This window comes from Rhinolophus sinicus, chromosome 1, assembly GCF_057876585.1.
Source record: "Rhinolophus sinicus isolate RSI-liver-muscle chromosome 1, RSI-T2T, whole genome shotgun sequence".
NCBI lineage: Eukaryota > Metazoa > Chordata > Mammalia > Chiroptera > Rhinolophidae > Rhinolophus > Rhinolophus sinicus.
Genome location: NC_142501.1, coordinates 12,193,468 through 12,215,052, shown reverse-complemented (window position 1 = coordinate 12,215,052; position 21,585 = coordinate 12,193,468). Strand labels below are relative to the sequence as shown.

The 21,585-nt window shown below is 54.9% G+C and overlaps 1 protein-coding gene across 1 annotated transcript in view; it reads right to left on the bottom strand.

Annotated features, from left to right (window-relative positions):
* Nucleotides 1–1,707: 1,707 nt before the first annotated feature.
* Nucleotides 1,708–21,585, bottom strand: part of MYH9 (myosin heavy chain 9) — an 89,519-nt gene continuing 69,641 nt past the window's right edge. The window contains exons 20-41 of the mRNA XM_019713438.3: nt 21,388–21,496; nt 20,228–20,359; nt 19,594–19,800; nt 18,696–18,833; nt 17,556–17,679; nt 15,339–15,510; nt 14,312–14,524; nt 13,770–13,914; nt 12,325–12,531; nt 11,994–12,098; nt 11,606–11,758; nt 10,264–10,512; nt 8,946–9,158; nt 8,614–8,826; nt 8,144–8,305; nt 6,932–7,060; nt 5,900–5,988; nt 5,664–5,787; nt 5,189–5,397; nt 4,469–4,577; nt 4,190–4,362; nt 1,708–3,234 (exon numbers count right to left, since the gene is read on the bottom strand). Of these exons, the coding sequence (XP_019568997.1) occupies nt 3,117–3,234; nt 4,190–4,362; nt 4,469–4,577; nt 5,189–5,397; nt 5,664–5,787; nt 5,900–5,988; nt 6,932–7,060; nt 8,144–8,305; nt 8,614–8,826; nt 8,946–9,158; nt 10,264–10,512; nt 11,606–11,758; nt 11,994–12,098; nt 12,325–12,531; nt 13,770–13,914; nt 14,312–14,524; nt 15,339–15,510; nt 17,556–17,679; nt 18,696–18,833; nt 19,594–19,800; nt 20,228–20,359; nt 21,388–21,496 (3,493 nt within the window). The 3' untranslated portion in view covers nt 1,708–3,116. The remainder of the gene's footprint in view (nt 3,235–4,189; nt 4,363–4,468; nt 4,578–5,188; nt 5,398–5,663; nt 5,788–5,899; nt 5,989–6,931; nt 7,061–8,143; nt 8,306–8,613; nt 8,827–8,945; nt 9,159–10,263; nt 10,513–11,605; nt 11,759–11,993; nt 12,099–12,324; nt 12,532–13,769; nt 13,915–14,311; nt 14,525–15,338; nt 15,511–17,555; nt 17,680–18,695; nt 18,834–19,593; nt 19,801–20,227; nt 20,360–21,387; nt 21,497–21,585) is intronic.

Sequence of the window (21,585 nt, the reverse complement as noted above, 5' to 3'; positions counted from 1 at the left end):
TTGCCTTATAGGAACCAAGTTCCAGTTTTGCAAAATGAAAGAGTTCTATGGATGGAGGGCGGTGATGGTGACACAGCAATGGGAATGAACTCAATGCCCCTGACTATACACTTAAAAATGGTTAAGGTGGTAAATTTTGTTACGTATCTAACCACAATTTTAAAAATTTAAACAAATTCTTAAAAAGCGCCTCCTGGGGCCGGCCCGGTGGCTCAGGCGGTTGGAGCTCCGTGCTCCTAACTCCGAAGGCTGCTGGTTCGATTCCCACATGAGCCAGGGGGCTCTCAACCACAAGGTTGCTAGTTCGATTCCTCGAATCCCACAAGGGATGGTGGGCTGCGCCCCCTGCAACTAACAATGGCAACTGGACCTGGAGCTGAGCTGCGCCCTCCACAACTAAGATTGAAAGGACAACTTGACTTGGAAAAAAAAGTCCTGGAAGTAAACACTGTTCCCCAATAAAGTCCTGTTCTCCTTCCCCAATAAAAATCTTTAAAAAAACAAAAAGAAAAAAGCGCCTTTTTGGGAAAAAACCAGCACGTGAGCGTTTCACACTTTCCGACGATTTTCACACACACAACTGTACATGTGACAACAGCCCTATGATGAAAACATTTATTATCCCTCTTTCAAAAAAGATAAAACTAAGGTTTGATGGGGTGAAGTGGGGAAGCTGGGTTGGTCTGATTGTTTCCTTTTGTTTCCTGGACCATGCCACTTCCGCAGAGGAAGAGAAATCCTTTAAAACCTCAAGTATTCAAAAAATGCGATTTTCTTCCCTAAATTCTCCGTGTTGACTAGAGATGAGTCAGAAATCTTCAACAACTGTTGTTCAAGGTTGCAATAAAGCGGGGAAGCTGGAACCCAACTTAGGTGGGTGTGATGTGACAATGAATGTGGACTAGTTTTGCAGTCTGAGAGCCCCAATGTCATTGATTGGAAGGAGCCCCAGCCCTCCAGTGGCGGGCCCCACCTCCCTCTCGCGGCATCTCCTGCTGCTCCCTTCTCAGGCCAAGTGCAGCATCTCCTGCTCAGAGGCTGGACAGGTCAGCTGTGGAGGCCTGGGGAGTGTTGTGTCCAGAAGCACACAGCTTTCCTTAGCAGCCATGCTGGCCGAACAATGGCCCACGGGTTGCTGCTTGAGTCTACACCTCGTGTCTTGTGGGGGCCCTAGCCCCTCTCGAAGGGGTCTTTCCTCCCTTCCCTCCCTCCCTGCGCAACTGCAGGGGCACCTGCTTTCTTCACTGCCCTTGTACTCCCGGGGGCTGGCAAGAGGCCTGGTTTACGTCAGCCTTTAAGGGAATGAATGAATGAATGAATAAATGCTCTGCCAGTCCTGCTCCCATGCCCACAGGCCTACTCAGCACCTCCTCATTCCTGCTGTAGGACGACCCTCTGGAGGGCAGGCTTCACACTGTCTGATGACTAAGGGAGCCCCAGAAGTCATACCTGGGCCTTGTCCCTCTCCTGGTCCAGCTCGGTGTCAAGCAGAGTAGGTGCTCAGTAAATAGCGAACCATGTTTCCATGTGATGCTTTCAGCATCCTTAAACCCGGCCCCGCCTGCCCTTCTCTTTCCTTTTCAATCCCCACCCCAGCCTGTGCCCCAGCTGCCGTGTCACACTCCTGGAAGCTTCCAGAAGATCAGAAACAAAGCACAGTCCCTTCCAGGCCACCGTCTCCGGCAGAAGGACAGCACCACACATGGCTCATAGCACATGATACTCTTTATTGTGACGCTCAGTGGGAAACATCTGTAAACCAGCTCACTGCAGTGGTGACAGCTGCAACACGTGCTAAGGCACTTTTATTATATAAAAAAGTGTGGGGGTGCGAGTTCCACTCACTCCTTTGTGACAGCAACTGGGACCTGAATTCAGAGCTTTTTAGGCATATGTAGCTTTTACATATCTTCATGATTTGTTGAGTTTGTTTCCTTTAAAAAAAAAAATGCCTTCTTTGCCATAAGTAAGTCTAAATGCAGCATATACAAAACAGTTAGGAATACAGGTAAATTCAGCAACCAGTGTACACCAGTGTAAGACACGCTGCTCTCTTCTAAACATGGTTCCAAAGGAAAGGCAGTGATCAAGACTGGGGATTTTATCATTTATTACAAGAAGGGGGGAAAAGAAAACCTTTCTTCTCCTTTCAAAAACATCTGTGCAGATTTGAAATCTCTACTGAGTCGGCGGTGCAGACGCACTGCCCTAGGGCCGGTCCTAGGTCGTGTGGCAGGGCCACGGGCCCTTTCTGATGCTCTGGCTGTCAGATTTGGGACAACTCCCTTAACCATTAAATATATTTGGTCCCCAAGAGTGTTGGGAGAAGCCACTGCTGGCCTCTCTGGCGTGGCCCCTAGGCCCTGCCTGCTGGGCCCAATGGCCTGTGTGGCAGGGCAGGCTGCCCTCGGTAAAGGAGGAACGGGGTCATCATTGCACTTGAGACATTTCAGATTCAGGAAGGGGACAGTGGCGCTGCCCAGTGGGGGTGGGTGGGAACTCCCCCCTCCCTGCCCCCAGCATTCTGTGCCCTGCACAGCGGGGGCATCCCTGGGTTTGCTCTTGCCAGACCACCCAGAGCCCACGGGAGGGGGGCCGATGGGGCAGAGGGTGTGAGGTCATCGCGTGTGATTGCCAACAGCAACGACAGGCTGGGGAAGAGCTGGTGGCGGAGGAGGGAAGGAGACGACCCTTCTGGGGTGCGAGGCTATCAAAACTCCTTGTCTGCAGAAAAATAGATTCATAGAAAACTCTTGCCCATCCCCGGGGGCCTGTCCTTGCCTCACCATCTTGTGCTTTTTGGCAAGAGAGGGCCGAAGACCCTACAGGTCACTCTGTTCCTGAGCCTGGGGCCCAGGACCCTGACTCTTTGGTATCAAATTCTGGGGGAAGAGGAGCGGGAGGGGTGGCAGCAGAGGAATCCGAAGGCCCTCGACAAAGCCTGGGGGGGGAGGCGCAGGCCCGAGGTCCCCAGGCCTGGTGGGGGAAGTCCCAAGAAGGTGGAGGGGTGCCGCAGGGAGGTGGAAGGGAGGCCAGGCCGGGCAAGGAAGGGGGAGGCGGAGCCATCCGGTGGTCAGTGGGTCTGTCCCTCCGGCTCGGGCAGCACGGGGAGGATGTTATTCGGCAGCTTTGGGCTCAGCCCCGTCGGTTTTGCCATCCACCTCGTCGTCCGAGCATTCGCCAGCGCCTTTCCGGGCCATTCGGCGAGGCACGACAAACGGCAGGTCCCCACGCCTGGGGGCAGAGGCAGAGTCAGAGGGCCGGCAGCATGGCCCCAGAACAGCTCACACGTCCCAAAGCGGTCTCTACAGGGAAACTGGGTGCCTAACATCCCTCAGGGAAAAGCCAGGCGGGGCCCCCAGGACAGGACAGCTCTCAGAGAGCCGGTGATCAAAGCTTCCGCTTTAGCCAACACACTAAGCAAAAACCGCCAGGAAGCCGGAACGGAGGAAAAGGGGACAGGCACAAGAATAGATGGAGTCGTCTTCTGCAAAATGCCACCCTGCGCTCAGACTTAGTACGAAACAGGTGAAACCAAGTCAGACATGAACAACTGTTTCCACAGAGTTTTCTTCTTCCCATCACACGTAAGAAAACTGATATTACACCCTGACTAGAACGTCTGCTTTTGCTGATTTCCAGCTTTAAAATGGGATTGCCATGAAAAGCAGGTAAGAAATGAGAATTTTGGAGAAACACACCCTCTGCCTCAGCCACTGAATGCTTCTGAAGTGTTATCTTGCCCTTGAGAAATGCAAAGAAGCCCGCTCGCTCCCCCACAGGCACCCTAAGATGTCAGCAGCTCCCAAGCGTTCAGTAGGCACGGATTTGGGGCCGGGGAAGCCAGCAGGCTGCCTCAGCACCTTCCCGCTGAAAACACCCAGCACCGAGGTGCTCTCATCTGCTTGCAGCAGCCTTGTGAACACTTTTCAGGTGGGCGGAATAAAGTCCCTGGGGCTGAGGGTTCATTCACAAGGCTGGGTGGGCTCCAGCCCTGGAGGTAAGAAGACCCCGAGGGGCAGCGGCTCCCTGAGGGGCACTTTCCCGCCATGAGCTCTCTGCTCCTTGGCATCTACTTGAGAACGCAAGCAACTTCACAGGAGCCCAGTCTCTGGAATGGGGGTTTTCGGGACAAACTAACTGTTCACAGAGAAATCACTGCGGGAAGGGGCGGGGAGGCCGGGCTCACCTGAGCTTGTTCTTGAGGGAGCTGACCTCGCGGTTCATGGCATCGGCGGTTTCTGTGGCGTCCTCCAGCTCGCGCTGCAGCTTCCGGCGCGAGGCGTTGGCCCGCTGGGCCTCCTCTTCCGCCTCCTCCAGCTGCCGCTTGAGCTGCTTCAGGCGAGTGGACGCCTTGTCGGCCTGCAGAGATGCGTGGCCAGTGGCCCTGGTTAGGGGCTCTGGGCGAGAGGGGCCCACCCGGCCCCTGGCCAGCCCTGGGGCCGCGCTGCGCCGCCCGCACACACACCTGGTCCTTGAACTGCTCGGCGTTCCTGCGCTCATCATCCACCTGCAGCAGCACGTCCTTTAGCTTCTTCTCGGCCCGACGCACCTGCTTGCAGGCCGCCTGGCGCTCCCTGTGAGGCACACACACGGCGGCTCAGGGCATCAGCCTCCTTCAGAGGGTCTGGCTGACACACCGCAAGCCGGGCCATCCATTCCCGGGGCTTTGCTGCCATTTCCCCCACAGGGGTGTCTTGATGCTGAGGCAGACAGACCCTCTTTACTCAACACCCACCATGAGCTCTGTGTCTTCTGGGAGCCACTGTGATCAGCCCCATTTCACAGATGGGGAAATGGGCTCAGGGAAGGGAAATGACAAATCTCAAAGAGCATATGTGCAGCTGGGAAATGGGAAAATTTGGGGCGCAGTGTGACCCCCCCCCCATCACCTCCAAAGAAGTCTGTCTTGCTGAGCCCACAGACTGTCTGCCCAGGTGGAGGGGAACCCCCACCTCTCTCTGATGCAGCCCTCCGACACCGTCACCAAAAGCCCAACTGCAGAGGTCGGCAGTGGGCTCCTACATGAACTCTACTAGGCCCCAGTGAAATGGAGGCGAGCCAGTCAGGATGAGGGGAAACAGCTTCTGGGACTCAGGGGACAGAAAGCTGGTTCCTGACGGGACTCAGGGACAGGACCGCAGAGGGGCCTCTGGACCCTGCCAGGTGACAGGCGAGGGGCACCTACTTGGTCTCGTTGTCCAGTTGCTCCTCCAGCTGTGCGATCTTGGCCTCCAGGGCCGTGATGGAGGCCTTGTACTTGGACTTGACAGTGCCCTCCATCTCCTGCAGCTTGACCTTGAGCTCCTTGTTCTGGCGCTCTAGCTGCTGCCGCGCATTCTCGTTCTTCTGGGCGTGGCTGCGTTCCAGGTTCAGGTCGGTGTTGATCTGGTCGATCTATGGGAAGAAGGGCTGGTGACCAAGAGGAACGCTGGGGCCCAGATGGCAACAGAGGTGGGACAGCCGGACCACAGAGACCCTATAACTCCAGGTACTGGGGTCCAACCCCTAGGCCCTCCCAGAAACAGGGCGCTACCCATCGGAAGGTGCCAGGGCATCCTCCCCTAAGCAACCAGGGAGCAGCTGGCGTTGCCGAGGGAGCGCTCAGGTCCTGCGGCCTAGCCTGCTGCCGAGGGGAGGCCCGGGGGGCTGAGCCCACCCACCTGCAGGTTGGCCTTCTTCAGTCTGTCGTTCACCAGCTCCGTGTTGCCCTGCTCTTCCTCCAGCTCTTCCTCCAGCTGGGCAATGCGGGCCTCCAGGCGGCGCTTCTCCTCCAACGCCAGGGCTCTGGGCGAGGTCAGGGAGGAGTGAGAAAGAAGGGGCCTGTCCCAGAGGTGGGGTGCCCCTACCCTGACACCCACCTTCCGCCGCTGAAGGTGCCAGTGCGTGGCTCACTCACCCTTTGCCGCTGCTATTGGCGATCTCGTCAGCCAGTTCGTCCCGCTCCTGCTGGGCCTGGCGCTTGGCACGCTCAGCAGCTGCCAGTTCCTGCCGGGAGAGCCCAACGTGTGACCCTCTGGGGCAGCCCACAAGCCCTGGCAGCCCACCTCTTCCATTCCTGGTCCTGTGCACTGCCAGCCTCCCCAAGCCCCTGGCCTTCTCTGCTAACTGCTTCCTGGGCCTGCCTCTTCCATGAAGCCCTTTCTCATGAGCCCCTCTGGCTCACAGGGCTGATTCCTCCCACTGAGGTCACAGCTTAGGCACCTCATGTTTACAAAGCCCCCATATCTAAGTGCTAAGAACCAGGCCTGGCTGGGGATGTAGAGATAAATAAGAAACTGTCCTGCCCTAACAGGGCAAGCTGGTCCCTCTACGTCCCAGGTAGACCAGATGTCAGGAGGACTTAGCGATGTGAGTTAGGACCAGGGTGCGAGGTCTCTGAAAGCCAAGTGGAGGAGAGAGGCTTCACCCTTGGGTGAGGGCGGCTAGACAGAGACCACATGTGACCGTGGAGGGAGGGATCACCCCCAAGCCCAGGCAGGAGAGCACGGCCAGTCAGGCAAGAGCGACGAGGACGTGTCTGGATGTCTGGCCCAGCTAGGAGCAGGTCCTGGGAAGGCTTCCAGGTGCCTCGTGGCTGACAGACAAGGCGGCCAAGGGGACTGTGCACTTGTCCCGGGAAGGACCCTCCTCACCAGGAGGCAGTTCACAGCAGGAGGTGGTGATTACCAAAGAGCTTCATTTCATGCCAGGAGCTGGCCCCAAATGGTGACAATTTAATTCACACACTTGTTTTCATCACACCAGGGAGCCTTGCTCCTTAATGAAACCCTGCAGGGAAGTCTTTCATAAAAACCACCTCCACTCATTCCTGCAGTTTGGTACTTTGTTTTCAGCCCTGCCCGGGAGCTCAGGCTGGCCAGCTGGAGGCCCTGAGTTGCCACCTGCTGGCCAGAGGGCGGCCACCCTGACGCCGCTCGGCCCCGCCCACCTCCTGCAGCTGCATCATCTCGGCCTCCATGCTCTTCAGTTTCTTCTCGTTCTCCTTGGCCTGGGCGAGGATCTCCTCACGGGACGCACGCGTGTCGTCCAGCTCACGCATGTAGTCCTTCATCTGGGCCTGGGGGCGGAGAGGACACGCTTGGCACCACCACCCCAGCGGCCACCCGAGTCCCACCTGCCCCACCATCTGCCCTCCCACCCCTGACAGGGACAAGCGCCAACTGGAACTTGTGGTTGCTTTTCACCCAATGGCATGGCTTACCAGCTTCACTAAAAGGGCAAAATAGTCACTAAGGACAAAATGTCTCTGTATCTTACACCAGTTTTACCCTTTTTTGACCATTGGGATCTACAAAGCATTCTCTCGGCAGTGTCGGTCACCGTGTACATATCAGCCCACGCTGCGTGTGTTTTGTACTTTCTACAGCTCCCTGTTGACTTGAATCTGGTGCCCTGGCACCGTTCCCGACACCGGCTACTGTGCCAGGTCAGCCCCGACTACACGGCAGGACATATTTCCTTTGTTATTCTCCTGCCACTGTTACAATCCTAAAGATCTTTGTCAAATAGCTTCTTTTTTCTCTTGCAGAAAAATTCCAAGCTGGGATTCCCCGTGTCAAAGGGTGAGATTTGTTGGGCTCAGCCAGATGGTACTGGGAGAGCTGCCACCAGCACCAGGCATCTGTGCCCTTTGACCTTGGCAACCACAGGGATTTGAATTTGTTCTTGTTGCCGCTAGTGCTGGGTGTGATGTGGCATCTCAGAGTTGTTTTTAATTTGTTATTCTTTAATTACTGGTGAGGTGAAAACTTCCCAAGTCGTGTCCCCACCCCTTTGAAGCACCAGCTCCAACCTTCTTTCCTCATCAGCCATTAGGCTGGCCTGGGTCAGTGCGGGGCCGTACCCAGTGTGTTCTAGAAATCTGCCACTACATGACTATCTTCCGTAACTCCACTACACAGCTAGGTTTAGACCTGTCTTTGTTTAATGTACTTAAAAGCACTCATTTTCCTGCAAGTGTGCTTTCAGACTTTTTTCCACTCAGCCTCTGGGCCTCTGATTCTCCATCTGTGAGATGGGGCTAAGGACACCCAAGACAAGAGAGGGGAAGGAGGCAATTGCCAGCATTCACCGGCCATCCCACTAGTGTCCCAGCCCCACCGAGTGCGGCCAGATCCGGTTTGGTCCGGCCTGACCTCACCTGCAGCTTCCGCAGCTGTTTGATGGCTTCGTCTCGGTTCTTGTTGGCCGAGTCAATGTGGGCCTCCAGGTCCTTGAGGTCCATCTCCAGCTTCTTCCGAGCGGCCACTGCCAATGAGCGCTGCTTTCTCTCGTCCTCCAGCTCTGCCTCCATCTCCCGCACCTGGGGAGACGCCCACAGTTCAAGAGGCTGGACTCACACAGACCCACCTCCAGTTCTGAGCCCAGGTGGGCTTGGCACAGTCCTGTGGGATCCCTGGGGCCTCCAGGGGCCAGTGAGAAATACTGACCATAAAAACCCTAACAGAGTCACTGACCCCCCCCCCAGGACAGAGGACTGGAACGTAAGGACATGGAAAGAATGGTCAAGGAGGCTTCTATAATCCAGGTAGAGAAGAGAGAGAAAGGAAGCCTGCCGGAAATCAGGGTCCCTGCCGGGCTCTGCCCAGGAGGAGCGGGCGCCACACGCACCTGTCGGACCAGCTGCTTCTTCTTCTCCTCGCTCTGCTCATCCCGGCCCTGCAGGTCCCGCTCGAACTGGGCCTTCATGGCCTGTAGGTTCACCTCCAGCCGCAGCTTAGCGTCCTCGGTGGCCTGCAGCTCGTCCTCCAGCTCCTCGAGCTGCGTCTTCATCTCCTCCACCTGCTGCTCCAAGGCCCGCTTGGATTTCTCCAGCTCGTGGACCTGCCGCCCGCGGGAACCCGAGTCAGGAGCGAAAGGACCACAGGTCCCCGAGGTCCCGGCCTCAGCGCCTGTGCACCCGCTAATCCTGCGCTGTCCCCTCAGCCCCGCCCGGTACTCACACTCTTGCCCACGTCGTCCTTGGAGCTCATGAGGTCCTCCATCTCTGTGCGGAACTGCTTGTTGACCCTCTCCAGCTCTGCCTTCTGCTCTATGGCCTCCTCCAGGGCTCGGGCGAGTGACAGCGCCTTGGTCTCCTTCTCGCGGGCCTCTGCCTCAGCCCGGTCGCGCTCCTCTGCATACTTGGCGGAGATGGTCTTCTCCTCAGCCAGGAGCTGGGAAAGAGGTGGGCACCGTAAGGCTCGGGCAACAGGCTCCAGCAAGAGCTGAGAGCCTGCTGACCTCAGGCTGACAATGTGTCTGGACCCAGACTCCCTGAGCAATGAAGGTCCCCAGGTGCTGGTTCTGAAGGGCTGGGGGGGGTGGGGGGACCAAGAAAACCAAGCACAAGGCCACTGCCCAGGGGACCCAGCCGATTCCAGGGGGGACATGTGCTGTCCAGCGTGTGTCCTCACAACTGGACAAGGGGAGAGGTTGCCTCTGCAACCATGCTTTAAAGTCTCTCATTTTTATCACTTAATAAGGATTCTTTATTTCACACAGCGCCCATTCCATGAGAACCCACAGGAAAGGCTCTGGTTCTCCTAACAACTGGTTCGCATTTACCTTGAAAAGAATGTGACGTTGGCACGTTAGAAGCCCAAAGCCCACCTGTGTCCTCCTTTAAGGATGTGAATTTAATTCCTCTGGTCTCCACTCTCTGTGTGGACCCACCCTCACCAGGTCTTATGTTCTCACCTTCCCATTCCCTTTGCCCCAATCCCTTATTTATTCCATGGACCTATTTCTTAAAGGGCCAGAAAGTAAGTGCTTTAGACTTTGCAGGCCGCGTCTATATAGGAACTAATCGATTCTGCTCTGACAGCATGAAAACAGCCAGAGGTGACAGCGAAGGAAGGAGTGTGGCTGAGCCCTATACACCTTCATCCACACCCACGGGCGGCGGGCAGCCCGGGGCTGGTGTGATGTATTCCACTTTTCATTCCCAGCCCACCACCTATGCCTCTGTAAGCTGCCTCAGATCGTTTAGAATGAGCAAGAGGTATGAGCACATGAATAAAAATTCTAAATAGCAGCCACATCAGTTCATCATAGAAAATGGGAACAATATGAGAAACCAGAAAGGGGAAAGTCGCCCCTAAAGAAGATGCTGGAGCACTTTCTTGTCAGGCCTATCAACAAACCAGAAACCGCTTAGGGCCTCCCCCGAGCGAGGAAATGATGGGATCCCAGGGTTCGCTGGTTGTAAGCGGCCTTGGCCTGACGCTGTGGTGTTTGCAGGAGAGGAAATAAGGGGAACGAGCCGCCGACGGCACACACCTGGTCAAACTTCTTCTGCTTCTTCTCCAGGTTGGAGACACTCTGCCGCTGGTGGTCCAGGTCCACGAGCAGGTCGTCCAGCTCCTGCTGCAGCCGCGTCTTGGTCTTCTCCAACTTGTCGTAGGCGGCCACCTTCTCCTCATGGCGCTGGCTCAGCCCTTCCAGGTCCTTCTGGAGCTTCCTCTTGGTTTCCTCAGCAGTCTCCAGGCACCCCACGCCATCCTCCATCTTCTTCTTCATGTCGGTCACCTGGGCAGGAACAAGGAGTCAGGAGACACCCAAGAAGGTTCAGGTAACACACCTGTGCCTGGGCCGCTACCCCATGAACAGAGGGCCAGGGAGCCAACCCAGTGATGGAGCCTTCCTTCTTCCACCAGGGCGAGGAAAATGGAGTTTCTGCAGAGGGCGCCTGCCCAGTGCATGGAGCCCAGGAGAAGGCCGACGCCACAGGGCAACTTTGGGGGGCCTCTCCATCGTGCCCTACACCAGGCCTCTCATTTACAAAGACCGAGGCCCAGAGGGGGGAGCATCCTCGTCACCTGGTCCCAGGCAGCAGAGCCAGTGCCCTCTGGGGAATTGTCTGCTGGAGGCAGGACCACAGGGTCCATCCCACAGCCCCTCCTGCCACCACGCGCACATGCTGCCCACTCCGGCCCAGACCACAGAGCAAACCCAGCCCGTCCTGACTTGGGGCAGACCCTCTGGTCCGGAACATTTAAGTCCCAAGACAGAAGTCAGAACAGGGCTCTTGATCTATTTTTGGCCATGATCCAGTGACAATCTAGAGCAGACCATGGACTCCTTCTCATAACGACCTTCTGATGTGACAAGACAAAACATATAGGACTGCCAGGAAAGCCAGTATAGGAAAATTGTCAAGTATTTTTTAAAGCTGTGGATCAGTAACCCATGTGCTTCTTTACCAGCACATCACATAGCAGCCTCCTAATGACATTCCCAAAGCCCTGCCATGGCTGGGACATGGTGACCGGTGATTTCTAGTGAACAAGACCACAAGCACCGCGACTGCCAAGGCTTGTTGCCGCCAGTCATAAGGAACGACATGCTAGATGGCAGCTTGACACTGGGGAAAAGCAAGATGTTCTGTCTCCTCCCTCCAAGTTCATGGATCCCGGAGGTCTACCTGGGGACTCGGGGATAAGAGCCCTGGGCTGGAGAGTACAGGAGACCTCCCCCGGCTCCGAGGCAGGGCACTCAGTGGGCAGGGCTATGCCTCAGGTGTCTGTGTCTGGGTGGGGCCCGCCCCCGCCTACAGAATCCAACCAGTTTCCCGGAGCCATTGGGAAGCGCGGGGGGTCTCGTGGGGGAGCCAGCACCGAACCTGGGCCTGGAGGGTGGCTATCTGCTTCTCCAGGTTCCGTTTGGCCTCCTCTTCCTCCTCCAGCTGCTCCTTGAAAGAGTTCTTCTCATCTTCCATCTGCTTCAGCTTGGTGCTCAGGCTCAGCTTCTGCCGGTTCTCCTCCTGCAGCAGCTCCTACACCGAGGACGAGAGGGTATAAGGCTCAGGAGGGTGGCGTCAGAGCCTCACGGTCCCCACACCCTTGGCAGGAGGGAGCAGCTGGTAAAGACCTGGTGGTGAGCCAGCAGGACTGAGACCCCGTGGATGCAGGGGAGGACGGGACATCAGAGCTCTGGCAGCTGCTACTGTGTGGGCACAGAGTCCTCCCTCCCAGGAGACGTTCAGCGGCAGGGACGCCCGCTGCGCTTACCTGTGTGTCCTGCAGCTGGGACTCCAGCGTGGAGAAGTCCTTGGTGAGCTTGCTGGACTTGCTGTCAGACTGGGTGAGAAGACCTGTCACGTTGTCCAGCTCGACCTGCACAAGGACGGGAAGGACAAAAGCCCACAAGCTCGACCATGATGGCTCTGACGCCACCTTGGCGCTTTTAGGCAAAGCTGGACCCGAGTCACAGGCTGAACCCAGCAGCCTTGCTGCGGAACCAGTGAAGCAAGAGAGCAGGAGCCCTGGAGATGTGGGCCAAGACTGAAGAAGAGCTGCGAAGGGACCACCGCCCAGGCCCGGGTCGCGAGGGAGGACTCACCTGCAGCTTGGTGACCTTGTCGGCCAGCTCCGTGCGCACTCGCTCTCCCTCGGTGAACTTCACCTGCAGCTCCTGCAGCTGGGCCTCCACTTTCTTCCGCTTGTGCTCTGAGTCCCCTTTGCCCTGCAGCAGGGCCTTCACCTCGTTGGCCAGTTCCCCTCGCTCATTCTCCAGGGTCTGCTTAGCCTTCTCAAGGTTGGCTTTTACCTGGTAGGGAGGGAAGCGAAGACATGAAAAGGGGAACCTGTGCCCTGACGTGAGGCTGGTTGTTCTAACATTCCTGGAAGAACCACTGGGTCCAGATCCAGAAACTGTTCACGTTCAGGGGACAAGGTGCCAGCAAGAGCCCTGGCCTGATCTGCCCTCATCACCTAACGGGTACGTGACGCCCAGCACGTGTCCTCACCTCTGAGGACCACAGTTTCCCTACCTCTCACACAACCCCGGCCCAGCCTCCCTCATGGGTAGAGGGAACGTTCAAGTGCCCAACGTCATTGCTGATGTTTGATTCTAGTGCTAATATTCTAGGATGAGGAAAATTGTAATTACTGTTGGACAGCCAGTAAAGCCTCTTTGAAATTTGATATTCAAAAGTACTAACATAATGCTCTTCCAAAAGAGTAAAGTGGAGTTTACGGAATAAAGGGGACAGCCCCATTCTAGTCTGCACCGAGACGCCCACAGGTCATGGGCAAGGTAAACCAGAACCCGCGTGAATGCAAAGGCATGTTGGGTAAAAACAGCTAAAGGATAAAGAAAGGCTGCATCCTGTGCAGAACCAGGTGGAAGTTTAAGGAAGACAGGTGCACAAAAATATTTTACAGGTTGCCACACGGAAGAGCCTTTGACCTCTTGGGCTGCCGCCAAGAGTGGCTGTGAGCTGGGAGCAAGAGGCAGGATGTGTCCTGTTAAAGAAGTGCCCGGGCGTCAGCTGCCTGGCAGAGAAACCAGCTGGGGGGACTAATATCCCCAGGGTTTCCCAGGAAGACTCCAGCTGACCACTTGTTGGGATGTTCTAGAGGACCCAGCCTTCCGAAAGGGGACCCTCAGGCCCTCTGAAACTCAGTTTCAGGGTCACTCTAATTCCTTGAAGCTTTCTGGCCTGGCAGGTTGTTGAATAGAATAATACTTGTACTTGAACTTACTGAGCCCTTACTATTTAAGTGCTTTACATGTCATCAACTCCAATTCTCACATAAACATGTAAGACAGACCTGGCATTAACCTCCTTTACAGATGGGGAAACCGAGGCACAGAGCTTTGTACTTGCCGAAGTCACACGGCTGCTAAGGGCTGGAGCTGGACTCCGAGCCAGGCAACCTGGTGCCGGAGCCACTCAGCTCAGCGGGATTGGCAGCTGGTCTCCAGGAGGGACCCTCTCCTGAAAGCAGCACAGCCCCTCCAGCCGCAGTCACGGAGCCCGTTTCTGGGGGAAGCCCACGCACCCGCTTTGTCTGCTCCAGCTGCTCAGCCAGCTCCTCCACAGCCTGTGAGTGCTTCTGCCTCATCTCCTGGATCTGGGCCTCGTGGGTCTTAGCCTCATCCTCAAGGGTCTTCTTCAGGATGTTCACTTCTTGTTCACGTTTGGACCTGGAGAGAAACATCCTCACAATGGAGGCCAGGGACCCTGGAGTGATGCTCCCCTGGGGCTCGTCCCTGCCTGCAGAGACACTGGCCGCCCAGGCAGTTTTTCTGCCTGTGGGCCTCGCTCCTCAGCTATCCATCCTATAGCCCAGGCTCGAAGACCCTCCTTTGGAGCGGCTTCTGTACCCTTATACCTTTAAAGCCCATCCTGTCTCACCCAAACCAGGTTTTTCAATAGGTCTTCTACTCAATAGAGAGAAGATGCTGAGGACCCTTCAGCTTCCATGCCTTCTGGTACATGATAATAAGGCCACGGTGGGCGTGCAGACACCAAGGACCCATGCTTTCCAGGCTACGGCCTCCTTTTCCCTGTCTGACTCAGCCAGGTGGCCCCGCGGCACACCTGAGCTCCTGCTGGGCAGCTGTGGAATCCAGGGTGTCCTCCAACTCTGTTTTCAGAGCCTCCAGCTCTTCCCCGAGGTCCCGCTTCTGCTTCTCAGCTTTATTCCGAGAAGCACGCTCAGACTCCAGGTCTTCCTGGAGTTCAGAGATCTGAGATTCCAGCTCGCGGATCTTCTTTAGGGCCATGTTCTTTTGGGTGGCTTCTTCCTCCACTCTGTCAAAGAAACCAACAACATCAGGATGAGGCCATCTCATCTTCAAGGAACAGAGTTCTCATTAAAGCTTTTAGAGAGGTGCAGCCAAAGCCACTTCTGGTAGTCACAGCCATGGCCCTAGGAGCTTCACTCAGCAAATATAACGTCTGAGGCGTACAGATTTAAGGGCAATACCACTTTGACAATTGGCAGACCTCATACAGGAATCATTTCACTTTCCAAATTAAAATTCAGTGCTTTAAACATGAAAAGGAGCTCAAATGTTAAACAAACAGAAAGGAAATAAAGTGCTACAGTCCATGAGACTGCAACAAAATAAAAATACAAATGTGTCACAGATTTGGGGTGATGATGTATCAATGCAGTTCGTCAGCTGTAACAAATGTATCGCTCTGGTGCACATGCTGATAGTGGGGGGGGCTGGGGGGGGCTGGAGGGGAGGTTTATTGGAATTCCTCATACTCTGCTCAATTTTGCTGTGAACCTAAAACTGCTCTAAGAAATAAAGTCTATAAAAATAAAAGAAAAGAAAAGAAAAAAAAAAGGCATGCCAGTGGCCAGTAAATTAAAAAAGGGAAAGAAAGGATTTTTATGGTTGGGTAATACTGGGGATGACTTTTTGGGGATTACACACAAATGACAAAGCCTTAGACTGTGCTTTTAGTGGGCAGGAAATGTTTTGCTGTGAAATGGCTTCTAAGACAACAGCAGAGCGAACGCTCCCAGCTCACTGATGCACCAAGAACCATGGCAGGAAGTGTCAGGAAACGCTGGCACTGGCCACCTGTCGGCAGGCTGATGCTTGGACCTCACCTGGCCAGGGCAGCCTGGAGCTCCTCCTCCTTCTTGGCCAGCTGCATCTTGAGCTCGGCGATCTGAGCCTGGAGCTCAGCGATCTGGTCGTTGAGGTCCGTGGAGTCTCCCTCCAGCTTCCGGCGCGTCTTCTCCAGCTCCTGACGCTGCTTCTCCTCTCTCCGGAGGCGTTCTGAGAAGGACGGATGGGGAGAAGCCAACTGAGCCTCAGGCGTCATCGACTTTGCTGTCTTTGTTTTTCATTCTTACACAAATACTGCGTATTTATTCTAAAACATGTGAAGTTTAAAGACTCCCAATACAGACACTCACACCAACTCCTGGATGAAGGAAAAGAACATCACCCACCAGTGAGCTACCTGGTTCCTGTCTTTCCACCTGCTGACCTTCCCATCAGGGGAACCACTTTCCTGAAGTTTGTGTTTATAATTCCCTCGTTTTCCTTTAAGGCTGTATTGTATCTGTGTCCCTAAAAAATACGTCTAGTTTTGCGTGAATATGAACCTACAGGCAGTCGGTAGTTTGGGGTAAGGGTCCTGTGGGCTGTACAATTCCTGTTATGACGTCCCTTAGGTCATCTCCTTACCCTTTCTGTGCCTCATCCGAATCACAAGGATAAAAGACAACCTACTTCCTCAGGTGGTGGTGAGCCTCACATGAGTTAGTAACTGAAAGGACTCAGACCAGTGCCTGGGCCACAGCTCGCGCTCAGAAAGTTAGTGACTTTCATTCCTTGTCTTGCCTTTGTCACTCAATATGATCTTGAGATTTAACAAGTGTCACTGCAATTGATCCCTTTGGACGTCTGTCTGGCATTCCACTGTATGAACAGTGGATTTATCTTCTACTCTATAACTGACGGGTATTTTGGTTGTGTTCATTGTGTCCCATCACGAACCAGGCCGCTGTGAGAGTTCTTGCCCACGACTCCCACTGGAGATGGGATAAGAGCACTGGGTCGTAGGCACACAAAGCTTCAACTTCAGAGGGCGAAGCCAGATCGTTTTCCGAAGTCGTCTGCCAGTATACACTCCCACCAGCAGTGTGTGTGTGTGTGTGTGTGTGTGTGTGTGAGAGAGAGAGAGAGAATGTGTGAGAGAATGTGTGTGAATATGTGTGTATGTGTGTGAGAGGGAGACAGAGTGTGTGTGTGTGTGTGTGAGAGAGAACGTGTGTGTTTGAGAGTGTGTGTGTATATGTGTGTGTGTTGTGTTCTGATTGTTCTATATCTGTTAAGCCTTGCTAGTGTCAAAATTCATGTGTGCCAGTCCAGTGGGCGTGCCACTCCTAAATCTCTTGGGTGATAGAGTCTTTCAGGTGAGGAAACAAGTCTGTGGGAGGAGATCTCTATCGGGACCTCCATTCCCCTTGACGACCTGACTCACCTCATCCCACACAAATGTGAGGGGCCCAGCGGGGCCATGAAACCAAGCTGGGAGAATCTCCCTGGCTGTCAGCCTGCATCATTTCAGCCCAACATCCACTGGGCGTCAACAAGTGCCCTGGACACACCAGGGTCCCACGTCTCCGCAGAGGGGGCAGTGATTTCTGGCAGGAGCTCAGAGCTCCGGGAATTCCCCTACCCCCACTTGGTCCCCTCCTCTCAGGGGCAGGAGCAAGGGGTCCACAGACAACCACAGACCTGTCTGTCTACCCTGCCCTCACCATCACCGATGATCCCCAGGGCACAGGGAGACGAAGACACGATCTGTCACCATGCCCCAAGTAAGCAATGACCTCTCACAATATCAGTCTAGAATTTTCCAGTACGCACCGTGTATCCATGTGCATTATATAGTGTAGTCCTCACAAATACCCTTTCACTGTGTCCCCGTAGAGATAAGAGAAACCAAAGCTCATGGAGGTGAAGTAAAAGGTACCAGATGACACAGCTAGTAAGTGGCAGAGCTGGGGGTCAACCTAGAACCTCTTAGGAAGTCTCAAAAGCTTGTGAAATGTATGGTGCACGACAGCCGAGAAAAGCCAGAGCCATTCCCTGAACGCTCCTCACTTGGGGGAACCTCCCCAACCTCACAGCGGCCCAGAGCCCCATAGGGACCAGGTGCTGAACCCTAGGTCCGAGACGGCAGCTGGCTGTGCAGACCCCGCGCCTCGCCCGTGCAGAGCGAGCGAGAAACCCGCCTGGCGCTCCCGCTCCTGACAGCGAGACCCAGGCTGGCCCTGCAGTGGACGCCCCGGCTCCCATCACCCTCTTACCCTCCAGGTCAGTGATCATGGCCTCGTGTTTGTTCTTGAGCTTGGCAAGGCTCTTTGATTTCTCCTCCTCTTCCGTGAGGTTGGTGGTGAACTCAGCTATCCTGTCTTCCAACAGCTTTTTCTCCTGGGGGTGAGGGGAGGGTGGTCAGAGCTTAGGTCAGCTGAGCAAACACTTCAGCTCTCTTTAAAGTATGAATCCCCCAGAAATTCAGGATTGGAGGGACAAGGCCTTAAATACTTGATTCAGTAGGACTTCGTGGATCAAAGGAGTCCCTTTGGAAGGTCACTAGCTCCCGAGATAGCTGGATAAACTTCCCTGTTGTATAAATGTAAGTACCCAAGCCCCCTGGACCTGTTACCCCTCTGGGCTCAGGTAAGAAAGGCTTCCAGGTAGCGGCTAATGTTGGTGAGGGAATTCAGGCATGAAGGTACCACCTTCTCCACGCCCGTCTCGCCCACCCAGTCGGCTGTGACCTCCTCACGCCCCTGAAGTGCCCCAGGCTGCTCTCCTCACTGACTATATTGTGTGGCCACCACTAGAATCCTAATCTCAGTAGGGACCCCCCCACAACAGCGACCACATAGCATCCATAATAAATACACGCCGTCACTCAGCGTGAGCGGCTCCCTCCCTGAGTTAGTTTCCGAGCAGACATCCTGCCACTTCAACCCGACCCCCTTCCCTCGGGGGATCAAGGGCGGCGTTCTGACCCTGCCCTTCCTTGTCCCTGAGCACAGCTCCCAGCTTTCATCTGCTCACTTAGCTGACAGGGAGCCAACCTGGTTCTCAGAAGAAAGAGTCACTACCTTGCGGCTGCAGCCCCCCACCTTAACACCAAGCCACCAAGATCCCCAAATCCGAGCGGTGACTGATACGTGATGGTTCAGCTCTACCAAGTCTCGGGTCTCAAAAGCTTGTGAAGAGCTTTTTACTCAGGAGAAATATCAAACCTTTCCCTCAGGCCCCACTCAGTGATGAGAAACATCCCCTCACGCACGGCCCCGGAGCCCCGAGGCCACGAGACACCCAGGAAGAAGACACCACTGGGGAGCAGAAGCCACAGGGCTGCAGTCAGGAGACGTGGGAAGACGCACGGCCTGCTCTCCACAGCCCACATCTCCGCACGCCGAAGGCCTCACCTTGGCCAGTTTGCAGTTCTGGTCTTCCATGATGATTTGGTCTTCTTCCAGCTTCTTCAGCTTGGCCTCGGTGGTCACCTTCTCCAGCTGCAGCTTCTGGCGGGCGCTCTCCTCCTCCTCCAGCTGCTCCTCCAGCTCCTACCACCGAGATGGAGACCGTGAGGAGCGCAGGCCCAACCAGCGCAGCCGCGTGGCCGAGAAGGGGCCCAACCCGTATTCGTGGGGTCCCACATTTAACACTTTGTAAGCGGGCATTTTCCCACCAAATTGCGTCGTAACGCGGGGCTTTTTTGACATTTTCTCGCCAAAATTAGACTTTCCGTAAAATATTCATATCTTTCGATCTATTTGATATTTTTCTATGAAACTTTCAGTGTTTTAGTTTAAAAAAGGTCTCTATTTATTTACTTTGCAAAATTTTTGCCGGTTCCAACTAGAGGCGATATGACGAGTTTACTCGTTTCCCGCAAAAAAAACGACAAAACAGGGGTGTGTGGACAAGAACCCTGGTCCAAACATGTAGTCGCTTGTTCTGAGGTGCTTCCTTTGGCAAACTTCCTGCCAGCGATGACGTGAGCAGAGGGCACAGCTGACTGTCCCCGCTCCTCAGGCCAGCTGGAGCAAGACCGAGGGAGGGACAGTAAGCTGGCCTCGGTGCTCACCTGGGCAGAGCGCAGGAGTTCTGACACACACGTGTGAGACGCAAGCGCCCCACAGAGAGCATCCCGCGGCTCCCCAGTGGGGCAGGTGCTGAAGAGCACACCTCCCACGGCACTTCCCTGGCTGTGTTCTCTCCAGCTCCGGCTCCTCGTCGCACCCCGTCCCTGCACCCCGTCCCTGCACCCCGTGACTGGCGTCCAGCCCTGCCCCGTTCTCCGGAGGGGAGGGAGGGGGTTACCTGGATGTTCTGCTGCATCTTCTTCTTCTCCGCCTGCAGGTGCTGGCAGCGCTCCTCCTCCTCTTCCACCCTGGCCTCAAGGTCATGGCAAATCTCTTCCAGCTCCTGCTTCTTGGCGGTCAGGCGGGCCCGGAGCTCCTCGGCCTCGGCACACAGTTCTGTTTCCGCCTGGAGCTGCTCCTGCAGCTGTAACTTCTCTGCCATGAGCTGCAAAGAACATGTGGAAAACGCAATCTCCTTGCCACCTGCTCAAGCCACTCCAGGACAGACGTTCTCTAGCTCTGGCTTCCGGAGGGAGAGGACCAGGCTGACAAGAGCAGTTTCCATCTCGAGAGTGCGTCAGCTCTAGGAGACACTTTCTAAACATCACGTCCTTTATCCTTTACCACTTTTGCATGAGCTGTACACCAAGAACCCTAGGAAACCGGCTCAGAGAGGCCTTGAACCCAACAGGATGAGCTTCCCAACCCATCGGGAGGCCTCCCTACATCACACAACCTGAATGAAGTCTACAGAGAAATTAACCATTTTTCTACAGTAGAATTGCTCCTTCAACTCCAAACGTGCCTCGCCTACAAGTGGCCAGCAGGTGGCAGCACTGGAGCGGCCGCACTAAGACTGAGTCCACACGCACCTGGGACTGGAGCGTCTCCATCTCTGTGAGCCTGTTCTCAGCAGCCAGCTGCTTCTCTCGGACTTTCACCAACTCCTCCTCCTTGGCCATCATCTCCTCCTCCTGCCGGCTCACCTGCAGCAGCGGCTTGACCTAGGAGAGGAGATGGAGACAGAGACACTCAGCTGAAGATGTATGTCCCAGCCAACAGTCATGAAGCTGTCCCCTCACCTGTGGAAGCGTGAGTTTATGAATGAGGGGTAACTAGGCACGCTGTGGGGTGCAAACGGGTACAATCTTTCTGAAAATCAATTTGATGCTGTATGCCCCAGGTTTCTGACCTTCTATATCTGCATGCATGTTCATGACAGCATTATCATAGAGAAAAATTAGGACTCAGAAAAAGACCCATCACTGGGAAAGTAGCCAGAGAAATTATGAAACGTTTCTAGGAAACAGTATGCTTTTTTTTTAATGATGCTCATGAAGAATTTTAAATAGAAAATGCAAAATACAAGACTGTTTATACAAGTCAGAGCTCAGCTATGTAAGAATGTATATAGTTTACATAGCAGAGACTTACAGGGAGTTTAAAAAGAAGACAGCAGGAATAAATATTGAAACAGCTATTCAATATTGATGTTGGCTCGGGGTTGAAGAGATTACGGGTGAATTTTTATTTTCTCCTTTATGCTTTTTGTTAAGCCTAACTTTTCACAATTACCACAAACTATTATAGACAAAAGCAGACAACTTCAATAATAAAGGGGTTCTTTTAAGCTAGAAAGGACCTGTCTAGTTGTGTGCAAGGATTCTAACTGGCTGTGCATGGTGGCCCAGGGGTGGGGGGTAGCAGCGCCCCATGACATGTGAGAAGTAGCAGGCAAGGCTTTTACATCTTGGAAGCTGCTGTTTGAGCCACTCTAGCCCAGCCCAACAGCAGGCCATGGATGGCCATCCACAGCGGACAAAAGCCACAGCTCACGTGCCTCTCGACCCCATAGGGCAGGACAATCCCGGGCTCACGCTGCTAGGCCCAGGGCAGGAGGCAATGTGCCCCGCCCAGGGGGCATGAGTCCTGCATGGAGGCCAGCGTGAGGCCTGCTCGTGCTCTCTGGCACGACGGCAGCTGGCAGAGCTCCAGCCGGGCTATGGTGAGGGAGGGCCCTTCCAGGACCTACCTTGGTGAAGAGTCGCCACCACTGCCAGTTCCGCAGCTTGAGGTAGGCGGCGCAGTTCCTCTGCAGGACCTTCATGGCTGTCAGCTGCTGCTGCCGCTTGGCAAAGGCCCTGCGAAGAGGGACACGGTCAGCACTCAGGCCAGGGGACAGCAGATTTCAAACCCGTCAGTCCTGCCCTCATTCCCCGAAGCTTTTCCT